Genomic DNA, 12576 nt, shown 5'->3' with positions numbered 1-12576 from the left:
GACGATTGCCAGGTTTTATTCAATGCAGGAAAAAAACAGAGTTTCATAAGAGTAACCCATCTGGCCCATTTTACAGTTCTATTTTATAAAGAAGTTAAGCTTTAAGTGCTTAGTTCTCTAAGCAATTCCTTCAAATGTAGATGTCAATATTGTAAGTGTTAAAGTTTAGAGAAACTATTCTTGCTTTGTGTGTGTTCTCTTGTCTGCTTTCCTCCTTGTGACTCCTCTTCCTCCTCTTCCTGTTCTTTTCTCTCTGACAAGTTACCTGCTAATTTAGGGTTTTTTTCAGATAAATTTGATTTAAATGGACTCGTTGTCTTAAATAAAAATCAAAAAGCTTCTTGCTTCCTGTTTTTGTATTTTGTATGTTTTAGATCTGATTTTTTTAGTGCTTGAAAATCTATTAAATAAAATAGAAATTAAAATCTTCATTTATTTGTGCGAAAAGGTTCTAGCTAATTTTACACTTCTGAACATTTGTGACTGGACAGATTAAGGAACAATTAACTGACTAGTTTGTCAGCTCTTCTTATTACCCTGTTCAGAAAAAGAAAGAAAAAAGGCAAACAAACAAAAGGAACCCCCCAAAAGTACCATGTGATAAGCGAGTTAAAGCACAGTTAGTTTAGCCAATACGGGTTGCCATTTTTCCAATGCAATCACATCATGGCTGATTGATTGAATAGATAAAATCTGAGATTAGACATCATGGGGGAAAAAATCTTTTTTTAGATATTGAGATTCTTAATTTCTGATTCTCCCTGTCCCACAGGCTCTTGACTGCTGCAACACAGATCTGTAAATCAGTAGATGGTCAGTATTGCTGCTTCAGGCTCTTTTAAATTTAATGGTCCTACACAAATGTACCAAGTCAGACAGAATTAGATACATTTGTGTATGTATGGAAAAGTTATTAATAATATTGGAGCATTTGAATTTAACTAAATTCAGATGAAATAGATCTGTTACTGCTTTAAATGTAACTACATTCTGTAACATAGTATCACTACAGGTGGTAGTATCACCCGTCAGTGGTAATTAATGGAACAAAACCTATTAGTGATGTATTATTAGCAATTGCTAGTGTTCTGTGATGATTGTCTTCATTATCTATCTGTATCAAAAATGAAATAAAGTTAATACAGATTAATTGTTCTTTCTTCTGTTCCTAAACATAGAAGTTAGGAACTTGGTTAAGTCTCTAGTGTATTAACAAGTATTAAACATTGAACATTATGCTGACTGTGAGACTTCTAGCAATTTTGTCACCTCCCCCTTTTCTTTAGTTTGTTTTTATATAGAACTTACGCTGGCTTTTATTTTTTTATATGCTACATGTTAGAACAATGTTATACACAAAACTGAATATAACACTAGGAATTAAAATACATGTATCTTTTTTTTTTTAATTTCCTAATGTTATCATTTGTTGTATTTTCATGTTGTGCAGATGTGATGACACTTCTGTATTGGATTAACTGATACCACATTGGACTATGTACAGTAGTATTAAAAAAAATCTGGACTTAACATGTTATATAAAAACCACGAAGCTTTTTGATGTAACTGCCTATGAATTTCTCATCTGTGCCTGTGTGTATTTTTTGTTTCTTTGTTCTTAATAGCTTGCTTACTAGTATGATAGGGAAAGCAGAAACAGGTTTTTTTGCATGGTGGCAGGCCTATGAAGGTATTAATTTCAAAATGGTGTTGGCATTACTGCAACCGTCAGTTCTGACCAGTGTTTATCTTCAAGAGTTATTTTAGACCTTACTTAAGCATATATAAGTGTACAGAAATACAATTGCAATATCTTATATGAAGGTCAAAAAACCTTGAAAATATTTGACATGGTAGAATTTAGAAATATTGGAATAATTTCCTTGCCTGATTTTTCTTGTGATGATACATAAGTTGCTGCCCCTAGATGGTTTACATAAGAGGGCAAAAAATATATACATACATCCCACATCTAATGTTACAGGATTCTGTATCTTCCAGTAGCATGGAAACCTCCATAGCCTGACAAAAGGTAAAGTATGAAGCTGATACGCAGAATGTTCCTGATCATATCTGTTCAGTGGGCTCACATGCAACACAAAAATGCAAGGCAAAGCCAAATGAAAAAAACATACATATCTTTTTATATATCACTCTCTTTTTTTTTTTATTTTTTTAACCTGGAAGTATAATGTTTGCTATTGTCTATCACCTACCTGACAAAGAATTTCATACAGTAACTCAATATGTAATCTGTAAGAGATTTATTTCTACTGTTTTGTTGGTTATATGCCTAGACTATTAATTTTTCATTTAAAAAAATAGTTGATAATTTTTTTTGATGGCTCAGAAGTTAATTTGTGGGAGGTTGTGTGTGTTTTTTCCTCCCTACTACTGTTAAATGACAACTTGCTTGGTCTAATGACATTTTTTAGAGATTTTTTTTTTTTTCTCTGCAAAGTGATAAATCCATCCCTTTTTTCTTCTGTCTTCTGCTTGGTGTTTCACCAAGTTTAAAGGAGGTGCTTTCCATGTAATCAATTCTTGTTTAACAGGTGAAATGTAGGATAGAATGAAAAATGCAGGGGGAAAAATACGTGAAACCTGTTGAGAACTACAAAAAGGAAAAAAAAATATAAATCAGCTACAAGAGATTTTTGTATACTTACCTTTAAAAAGAGAAGGGATATATATATATTGATGCTGTAAACATGAAGAAAATTTTCCTGTTTTTCTAGAAAAATATGGTTAATCCATATTCCTTGCATTATTTCACCTGAGCCATAATGAAGCAAAGTTAATTTTCAGCTGTGTGTGAAATTTGTCTTCATAGGCTGCTGTGAAGAGTTTTGCAATGTCCTGTCTTATTTATTCATCAAATTGTTTTTCAATTCTTGCTTCTAAGACTGAATTAATTTTGTGTGTTAGATATTTAGTATTAAAGGAGAAGATTAATAACCTGATTTTACGAAACGGATATTTTTGTCATGTCTTTGTAAATGCAAAGCTTTTGGAAACCCCCAAAGAAATTAAAACAACCAACAAAGGTAATCTAATCTTATTAAAGCAAACTCATTCTCCAACCCTGTACTCCTAAAGTTCTGCCTTTTTAAGCTTCTCAAATTTATTCTCTGTAAAGACTTTTGTCTAAGGTTTGACAAGTTGATCTATGTCCATTCATGGATATTTTGTATTACAGTACAGACTTCTGCCTTTTATTTTGAAAAAAAAAATCCATTGGAAATAAGATTTGCAGATATATGCTTTTATCATTTGTATGCTTTTATCATTTGTACTCAAAAAGGAATCACTTCAAAAGTATTTTAATAGACAAGATTTCAACCTTATATTAGTCAGTGAAAGTTCTATATTTGCAGGTCCATTCACCATTCATGATTCTTGTTAACAGCTCATATTTTCTTTGCTAGTTGATTGACTGGTGGGGATCAAAAGTGTATCCTCTGGGATATTCTCATAATCACAATGCTTGATCAAAAGAAAAATACCTAGATGTGAAATATGTACATCTTTGCCTTTCCAGATATGAAAAAATACTCAAAAAGCTAAGACCTTGAAAATATTTAGAGAATTTTACCTGTGCATCCTGGTATTCTGTAGATCTTTGGGCACTGTTGATTTCATAGGTATTGTGTACTTAACTTCACAAGAGTCTTTGCTTTGCTAGGCATGAACAACAATGGAGACAGATATTTTAGCAGGACAGTCCCACAATTTTCCACGCAGTCTTTCCTTTAGGTGGTTTCTGTTGTGTTTTTTTATTTTTACCTTTGTGTAAAAATCCACATAAATAAGGTGGGACATGCTTCTAGAATCACAGAATCATAGAATCGTTAAGGTTGGAAAAGACCCTTAAGATCATCGAGTCCAACCGTTAACCTAGCACTGCCAAGTCCACCACTAAACCATGTCCCTACGCACTACATCTACACGTCCTTGAAATACCTCAAGGGATGGAGACTCAACTACTTCCCTGGGCAGCCTGTTCCAATGCCTGACTGCCCTTTCAGTGAAGACGTTTTGCCTAATATCCAACCTAAACTTCCCCTGGTGCAGCTTGAGGCTGTTTCCTCTCGTCCTGTCGCTTGTTACTAGGGAGAAGAGATCGACCCCCACCTCACTACAACCTCCTTGCAGGTAGTTGCAGAGAAGCAATAAGGTCTCCCCTCAGATTCCTCTTCTCCAGACTAAACAATTCCAGCTCCCTCAGCTGCTCCTCCTAAGACTTGTTCTCTAAACCCTTCACCAGCTTCACTGCCCTTCTTTGGACACGCTCCAGCACCTCGATGTCCTTCTTGTAGTGAGGGGCCCAAAACTGAACACAGTACTCGAGGTGCGGCCTCACCAGTGCCAAGTACAGGGGCACTATCACCTCCCTGGTCCTGCTGGCCACACTATTCCTGATACAAGCCAGGATGCCATTGGCCTTCCTGGCCACCTGAGCATACTGCTGGCTCAACCAACACCCCCAGGTCCTTTTCCGCCAGGCAGCTCTCCAGCCACTCCTCCCCAAGCCTGTAGCATTGCATGGGGTTGTTGTGACCCAAGTGCAGGACCCGGCACTTAGCCTTGTCTTTATCTCATACAGTTGGCCCCGGCCCAACGATCCAGCCTGTCCACGTCCCTCTGCAGGGCCTTCCTACCCTCCAGCAGATCGACACTTCCACCCAACTTGGTGTCATCTGCAAACTTACTGAGGGTGCACTCAATCCCCTCATCCAGATCATCAATGAAGATATGGAACAGGACTGGCCCCAGTACTGAGCCCTGGAGAACACCGCTTGTGACCGGCCGCCAACTGCATTTGACTCCGTTCTCCACCACTCTCTGGGCTCGGTCCTCCAGCCATTTTTTAACCCAGCGCAGAGTGCACTTATCCAAGCCGTGAGCAGCCAGCTTCTCCAGGAGAAGACTGTGGGAGACAGTGTCAAAGGCCTTACTGAAGTCCAGGTAAACAACATCCACAGCCTTCCCCTCATCCACTAAGCGGGTCACCTTGTCATAGAAGGAGACCAGGTTAGTGAAGCAGGACCTGCCTTTCATAAACCCATGCTGGCTGAGCCTGATCCCCCGGTTGTCCCACACGTGCCGTGTAATGGCACTCAAGATGATCTGCTCCATGACCTTCCCCGGCACCAAGGTCAGGCTGACAGGCCTGTAGTTCCCCGGATCCTCCTTCCGACCCTTCTTGTAGAGGGGCGTCACGTTTGCTAACTTCCAGTCATCTGGGACCTCCCCAGTTGACCAGGACTGCTGATAAATGATGGAGAGTGGCTTGGCAAGCTCCTCTGCCAGCTCCCTCAGTATCCTCGGGTGGATAGACTAGATACCTAAAATGCAAGACATATTCCTTTGTTTTTTTCTACTTTGACCATCTTCTCTTCAATTAAGAAAAAAACATGAAATTCACTTGCTTGTGTCATGAATTAAGCAGAGTCTTCAGTGTGTTGCTATGACTTCTGGGCCGCTGTCTGGAAGAGATTTTGTAATGTGGCTGTATTTGTGGTTGTTTAACCTACATTTTTCTGCTTTTTATCAAGACCTCCTCTTTACTTAACTGTACTTTTGTTTTCTTTACAAGACTTTTCCACACTCATGCTCTTCTTTTCCTCAAACTTAACCATGTTCTTTTAGTTCTCTACATAGAGCTTTTCCACTCTTCACTCTCTCACACCCTTCTGCATCACAGGGTCTGAATATCAAGGTATCCCATAGACAGATATTCTATATGAATCTACATCTATGACATTTACAGATCAACTAACTTTAAGGTGAAATAGGTACTGATGAACTGGTGAGTTGGATGTCATTTCTAGCAGAGAAAAGGGTGAAAAACTGAAGTCTTCTATTCTTATTTAAACACACTCTTCTTAGTCGGTGCTCTACAGGCTTTCACATGGCTGCTGTTCAACCAAGTGGTTAAATAATATTAGATAAGAAAAGGTGAACCATTGATTCAAGGGAATTGTGGGAAGCTGGGGATTAGAGCAACTACTCCTGGGATATAGAAGTCATTGAGAATTTAAGCCTTTATATATTTTTCTGTCCTATCGTTATCACAGGATTCAATCACACATCAATTGCAACTGGTCCCTAAAGTTTTAAGGATGATAAATGGCTACAAAAATAAAAGAACTATAATGGAATCAATGTATTAAGTAGATACTATTGCCATATTGTTTTTATTTTAACATTTATAGATGAATAGTGTATAAATGACATGTTAGGGTGAAGATGGCCACGTGGGTCCATGTCAAACACTGGAGCAGCCTCTGTTATACCATATGAAATAATTTTTGTTCATTAGTGGTAGCAGGTGGATGAATATTTTCCTAGTTCTAATAAGCAAGTTAGTCTTGTGGACAAGAGGAAACACATACAGTTCTAGTAAGTCCTCTACGATGTATTCATAACTTGTGTGACTTTCGTTGCCTGAATCTTACTTAAGTAGCTGTTGCAGATTTGAGGTTTTAGACTGGTACTGATTTGAAGTGTGGCTGCCTAGTGGTAAAGGTCCACAGTTCAGACGACACTGGAGAATAAGAGGAGAAAAACTGTTTGTAGCCTTTGCTCTTAATAATGAATGTAACATTGAGTTTCCATTGGCTTATAATATTTCCTTGAACTCACGGCATAGGTTTGTTTGTTTGATCTGGTGCCTCCAGTAAGAGACATATGGAAAATTTTCTTAGTTCTAACACATGAATGTTTTTACTCACTGCAGTATATGCATGCTTGCTGGAGGACTCTGCTGCCTGCTACACTTTCTGCTAGCTGAGGGGCTCCACATCTACTGTATCCATCATGCTCCAGCTGTAATCAGTAAACTCATGTCTTTCTTCTTCATTCTCACCTGGGGACTCTTTAATTTTCTTTCTCTTTTTCTGTTCTGTGAGGCCATTAACTTGGTTTCCTTTGCTCATACTACTTGTGTTGCTTTGCCTTTTATATAGTGCTTTTTGAGTTTTGTTTCATCGAAACAGTCTTGGTCTGGCACAGTGTACAAGATGAGTCAGATTGACAGTGCAGTCAGTATTTAGGGTGACAATAAGAAAATTTGTGTCACCAGGGGACATCTGGAGCTTCGAGTTCTTTTGATGATATCTTGGGCTTTTGAGAGAAAATTCTCTTAGGCAACTCAGCTGACAAAGTACCCACCCAAATGTTTCAGTACCTTATATCTGACAGTTTAGAACATAATTACCTTAAAGCCCAGTCAATTTGTGCTTCTGTCTGCAGCAGGTTTATATCCATATGACTCAAATCGCAGACATGCATACCTTTGAGTCATTAAATACTAACATCGTCTTCAAACAATGGGTTTAAACATTCTGAGATATTTCCAAAATACCTCTCTTCTTATGGAGCAGGAAGCCTAAGCTGTATCTGGTAAAGGATCTGCTGTTGCGATGGAAACCTGGATGTGCCTCAGAAGGAATTCCAGCTCTGGCAATTGACATTGCCACTGTTGCAGAACAGAGCTCTTAGTAGACCAAAACATAAATCATATTTTTTGGCCAATTCACTCTGAATACTGAAGGAAATAAAAAAACATATATGACAATTTTACTTAGTTTGCTTCTTCAGAGAATGGGATGACAGTTAAGTGTTTGTTTTTTTTTTTGTCCAAGCTCCTTCTAGAAATTTTAAAATCATGAGATTCAGTAATATGAACACAATATAATGCTCAACTACATGGAAAGGAATAAAAGAGAATATTTAAATGTGCAAGTTAAATAGCCAATACTTCACTATGTATTGCTCCCTGTCATCCAATAGCAGAGTCCTATCATCTGGTTAATGTACTCTTGACCCTCAGAGCTCGATGGATTGTTTAGACATTTACGCTATTTCCAAGGGATAGGTATCTCAAGAACAGAGAAAGATAATATTACCAATTTGGAAAAACTGAGTTAGGTAACTTTTTATGATGTTCTCAAGCCACATAATAAATAAATATTCCAAGTAGCACCTTAATGAAGGAATAACATAATGTCCAATAATGAAAATGTATTATTTAAAATACTGAATGATTTTCAATTGCATGTACACATAAGAGTGGTGGTCAGCTCTTAAACAGATTAAAAGCAGCAAGAGTGATCCATACTCAGTGGATGCATTCTTTGCTTTGCATAAAGTTTAAACAACTTTATTTGCTTTATACAGCCAGATTCTTGAATGGAGTAATAAATTAAAATTATAGCTTCATTATAAGGAAGTAATTTTGTGTTTGTTTTCCTTACAAGTCCATGACTTAGCTGGATAGCTAAAGAGTCATTCCATTCCAGAATTTACATTTCTAAGAATATTCTCTAGTTTCTAATATCTTCCTTTTCAGGTTTATATTTTCTCTAGAAAATTGGACTATAGAGTTCTTTGAATGAAGTTCTTCATATTCTTTGTTCTTAAGCATTTCTGTCACCTCTTCTTGAACAAAAAAAGGAAACAGATATTAAGAAATCTAAAGAGGAGAAAATGTAGCCATCTTTGATATTCTACCATGTCCGATACACACAAGACTGTTGTAGATCAGCAATCAGCTCATAGAGTCTGAGAATGGAAATAAGAAAATGAATGCTTCCTCAGTGTTCTCTGCAGGATCCACTTTCAGCAGATCAGAGGTCAAATGCATTTACAAAACAGTAGGAGAGAAATCTTGCATTGTTACAATGTGTTCCTGGGGAGCACACAACTTTATACACTCACTTCATGCCCACCTGGCAATGCAAAAAAAAAAAAAAAAAAAAAAATCATTTCAAGTAATTTTGCCTTTGAGCCTAATTAAAGTGCATAGTGAAAGGTGGGAAGGAAGACAATGTTCCCTAGTCTCTGGCTGCCTGGCCCAACATCCAGCAGCAGAGGAAGTAACAAGTTTCAGGAGAGAGCCCAAACTAATGAACACTGTAGGTAAAGCAGAAGCAACATTTTGGCCTGGGAGTATGAGTACTGAAGGCTAAGGCAAACAAGTTAGCAGTCTGTTAGGTTAAAACATCCTTTATTCTATAATTGGAAGGGTCACAAGACTCATTTTAATTAAAGGCTGCAAAAAGTTTACCACTTCCACTTCAAAGCATGCTCAGATGTGATGAGTAGGTGGGTCTCAGTGTGGTGTCCAAGTTCCAATTTGGCATTTGCTTGTGGTACTACAATGTGATCTGTTCACACCTGAGAGCTGTCATAATGGTGTCTGTCAGCAAGTTGGTTGTCTGGTTTCACTAGTAAATACATGGAGCTTTTATTGCATATTTGCTTTTGGGGAAATTGTCCTCAAATACACAGTAAGGACAGTAATGTTAGAAGCAGTTGGACAAAAGGGAGAGATAAACCTTCAGTCACAGAGTAAAGCCAACCCCTTCCAAATATTGTAGTTAATGGCTGAGAAAAATAAAATTATCATGAACAGCTATAAAATACAAACAAAACACAATGTCTGGTTTTCTATCTTTTGCTTGGGATGAAAATAATGATTTAAAACCAATGTCATATACATTGGCTTTTTTTCATATTAGACTTTTATTTCTATTTTTGTTGCATTGCAGAAACTCAACTTACTGTATGAAAGTTTCCATTTCGCTGACGGTGGGTGAAAATGACACTGGACTCTGCTACAACTCAAAGATGAAATATTTTGAAAAGGCTGAACTTAGCAAAAGCAAGGAAATCTCATGCCCTGAAATTGAGGATTTTTTATTTCCATTTAGGGAGCCTGAAATTCTCTGGTATAAGGTAAGGAATGCAAAAGATTTTCACCTTCAACAAGATATTATGTAATGTTCTGATGATTTTCATGATCTAAATATGATATGAAGCTTGGATTGTTTTAAGATTTGTTAAGAACAAACAACAGAATCAAGGACAGAAAAAAATGAACTAAGCTAGAGAGAAAGATTCAAATGCTTCTTTTAGTAAACTTTAGAGCTCATGTTTTCTTAATATCCATTTATGGATGTCACAAAGAATTGGCAGCTTTCTGCTAACAAGAGGGCTAAAAAAGAAAAGTGTTACCAGTCTGGGCTGTTTTGATATGCTAAGGTAAAGCCATGTGAGCTGTTTATACAGCAACTGCTTGTGCTATGCCAGGCTAAAGACTGTGTTTCTAAAAACTCGGACATAAAATCTATTTGGAAAAATATAAATGGGATAGCTATGCATGTTGTTATCTGAATGAATGGCTTAATTTTGCAGCATAAAATCCAGCAAAGACTTCCAAAACTTTGGTCTTTACATATTAGCCTTTACATGCGAATATCAGTGATTTCATTGTTTGTATCAATAACTTTATTTCAATATTGTGTACTGATTTCTAGATCATTACTTAAGGGCCAGGTTCTTGCAAATAGTGCTGCCTGTGCACAGCTCACTAGAGCTTCCATAAAGAGAAGCTTGAGTTCTGGAGTTTTTACCATCTTCGGGAAATACTCAGTACTTCAGTATTTTAATGTACACAATTTAAAGTCCCCAGAGAGTTCAGTAAGTCTGAAATTTAGATTCTGTATATTTTGTATACACAGATGTCTGTGTATATAGGAAGTCGTAGCTTAACTATGTGCTGGTATGCATTCTAATTATTTTTTTAAAGTCTGATAATTTACTTGATTACATAAATGCATTTAAATATGATACACAAGACTATGCTATCTAATAAGTAAAAACTTCTGGCCTAGAAGGATTCTGGAAGAATTAATTGACAGTATGTCTAAGATGGGAAGTATGTAACCTATTATTTACTTATACTCATCTTGGATTTTGTGTTTGTAATACAATATATACCTAAGTTTTACCAACTGTAAAACTATGGTTAGCTTCTTAAACAAGAGCTCAGAAGATCGGCTTTTTAAGAGCCATTGACAGTATGTGGTGAATGAGCTCAAACAACCTCTTATACTTTAACATTTTAAAAAAGCCTTTACCGTATAAACAATAATTATGCTAAGATAATCAAGTAAAATATTTTGTGGCAGTTCATCAAAAGATATTTTTCTTATGAAAAACACCAATCCCTTTTTCTAATAGCTTATGAATATACTGGTTTGCAATACAAAAGAAAAGGTTAATTAGGTGAGAATAAGTTAATCATTTTAGGGAGCTAAGAAACATGCATGAAAAAAGGTATATTCTCTACTATAGCATAAAATATAATGTTTAGGTAGTAAAGACTGAAATACTAACTCATTTTTGTAGATACAAAACTCACCTTTTGCTAAAACTTCAGAGAGCTTTGATTCTAAGGTGTTTTTAGAAAGAGATATATAACTGAACCTCATTTCTCCTCATTCTCATCTTCTGTTTCTCTACCTTTTTTAATTATAATTTTCTTAAAAAATAAATTAAAAGAAAAAATTCTTCCCTGCAACCTGTAGCTACTAGTAATATAACAGTCATGGATCACATATATAAATGTAATGGAAAATAAGTAAATTAAATAGGAGCCCTTCAGCAAACTAATGTCAAAAGAAAACCACCAAAGGAATCAGCTCCTCTTCTTCCTCTTGTCAGAGGGCAAGTATTAAGACAGCTGATAAAATTCTATAGTCTTTTTTCTTTTTAATCAACACTTAACTGAACTGGATTTTTAGATATTTAGTGTATGTAAAGCTCATAACTAACCTGAGCTCTTGTCTAGCCTTCTTGGATTTGAGAAGCATTGTCAACAGTGGCCCAATTTAAGTGTAAGAACATAGTCACTGAAGTGTTATATTATCTTTAAACAGGAATGCAAGTCAAAGACGTGGAGATCAAGTATTGTGTTTAAAAAGGACACTCTTGTCATTCGGGAAGTTAGAGAGGATGACATTGGAAATTACACTTGTGAGTTAAAATATGGATTCTTTATTGTCAGAAGAACTACGGAATTAACAGTTACAGGTAATTACAGGTTCTTGCTATCTCTTATATTTATAAAAAACATTGAATATTGTGATTTCAGTTGTGTGTATTTGAGTCATTATACCTACATAAACTGCTTTTGCACAAAACTTTGCTGTGTGCCTAGATATCAAGGGTTGATACATCAAAGCTGTCCTGAATACTTCACAGTAATATGTGTAACATTTTGAACAAGCCTGAGTTTTGGTCTATTGCAAAAGCTTGTGGGTAGGTCTTGTTTTTGAATGGAAAATGTGGACAAGGAACAGGTAACTTCAGCAAGCACTACCTCTAACAGAAAATAAGATTGTTAAGTCCATCATACTTCTTCATGTGGTTAAATGCCTTGGGATATAAGAATAGCTGTAGCTACAATCCAATAGCAGTAACTCTAGCCCAGTGAGACCATTGCAACTGCGTGATAGATATGTAAGGGTTAGAGTTCGAACAGTGCATGGCTGAAACACTGTAGCATTCTTCCTCTGGTATTATCTCCCAGCTTTCTGTAGTTTATATTTCAAGAACTTCCTGATCTCAATCGTCATGTGTCATGGTTACCAATTAACCTATTTTCCATTAGTCTGATTTTTTTTTAATCCTTTTATTCTTGGCTTCAAAAACATTTTGAAGTATCAAGTTCCACAGAGTATTTGTGTAACATAAATAAACTCTATAATTTAGCAGATAGCAATT

General features: G+C 36.3%; 1 protein-coding gene across 1 annotated transcript in view; it reads left to right on the top strand.

Annotated features, from left to right (window-relative positions):
* IL1RAPL1 (interleukin 1 receptor accessory protein like 1) overlaps positions 1-12576 on the top strand; it is a 786803-nt gene that overhangs the window by 492290 nt on the left and 281937 nt on the right. The window contains exons 4-5 of the mRNA XM_087757310.1: positions 9558-9744; positions 11730-11883. Coding sequence (XP_087613436.1) covers positions 9558-9744; positions 11730-11883 — 341 coding nt within the window. The remainder of the gene's footprint in view (positions 1-9557; positions 9745-11729; positions 11884-12576) is intronic.

This window comes from Nipponia nippon, unplaced genomic scaffold, assembly GCF_047370975.1.
Source record: "Nipponia nippon isolate SJK-2023a ecotype South Korea unplaced genomic scaffold, ASM4737097v1 scaffold_2, whole genome shotgun sequence".
Taxonomy (NCBI): domain Eukaryota; kingdom Metazoa; phylum Chordata; class Aves; order Pelecaniformes; family Threskiornithidae; genus Nipponia; species Nipponia nippon.
The sequence above is the reverse complement of the archived record's forward strand: the minus strand, read 5'-3'. Positions and strand labels throughout refer to the sequence as shown.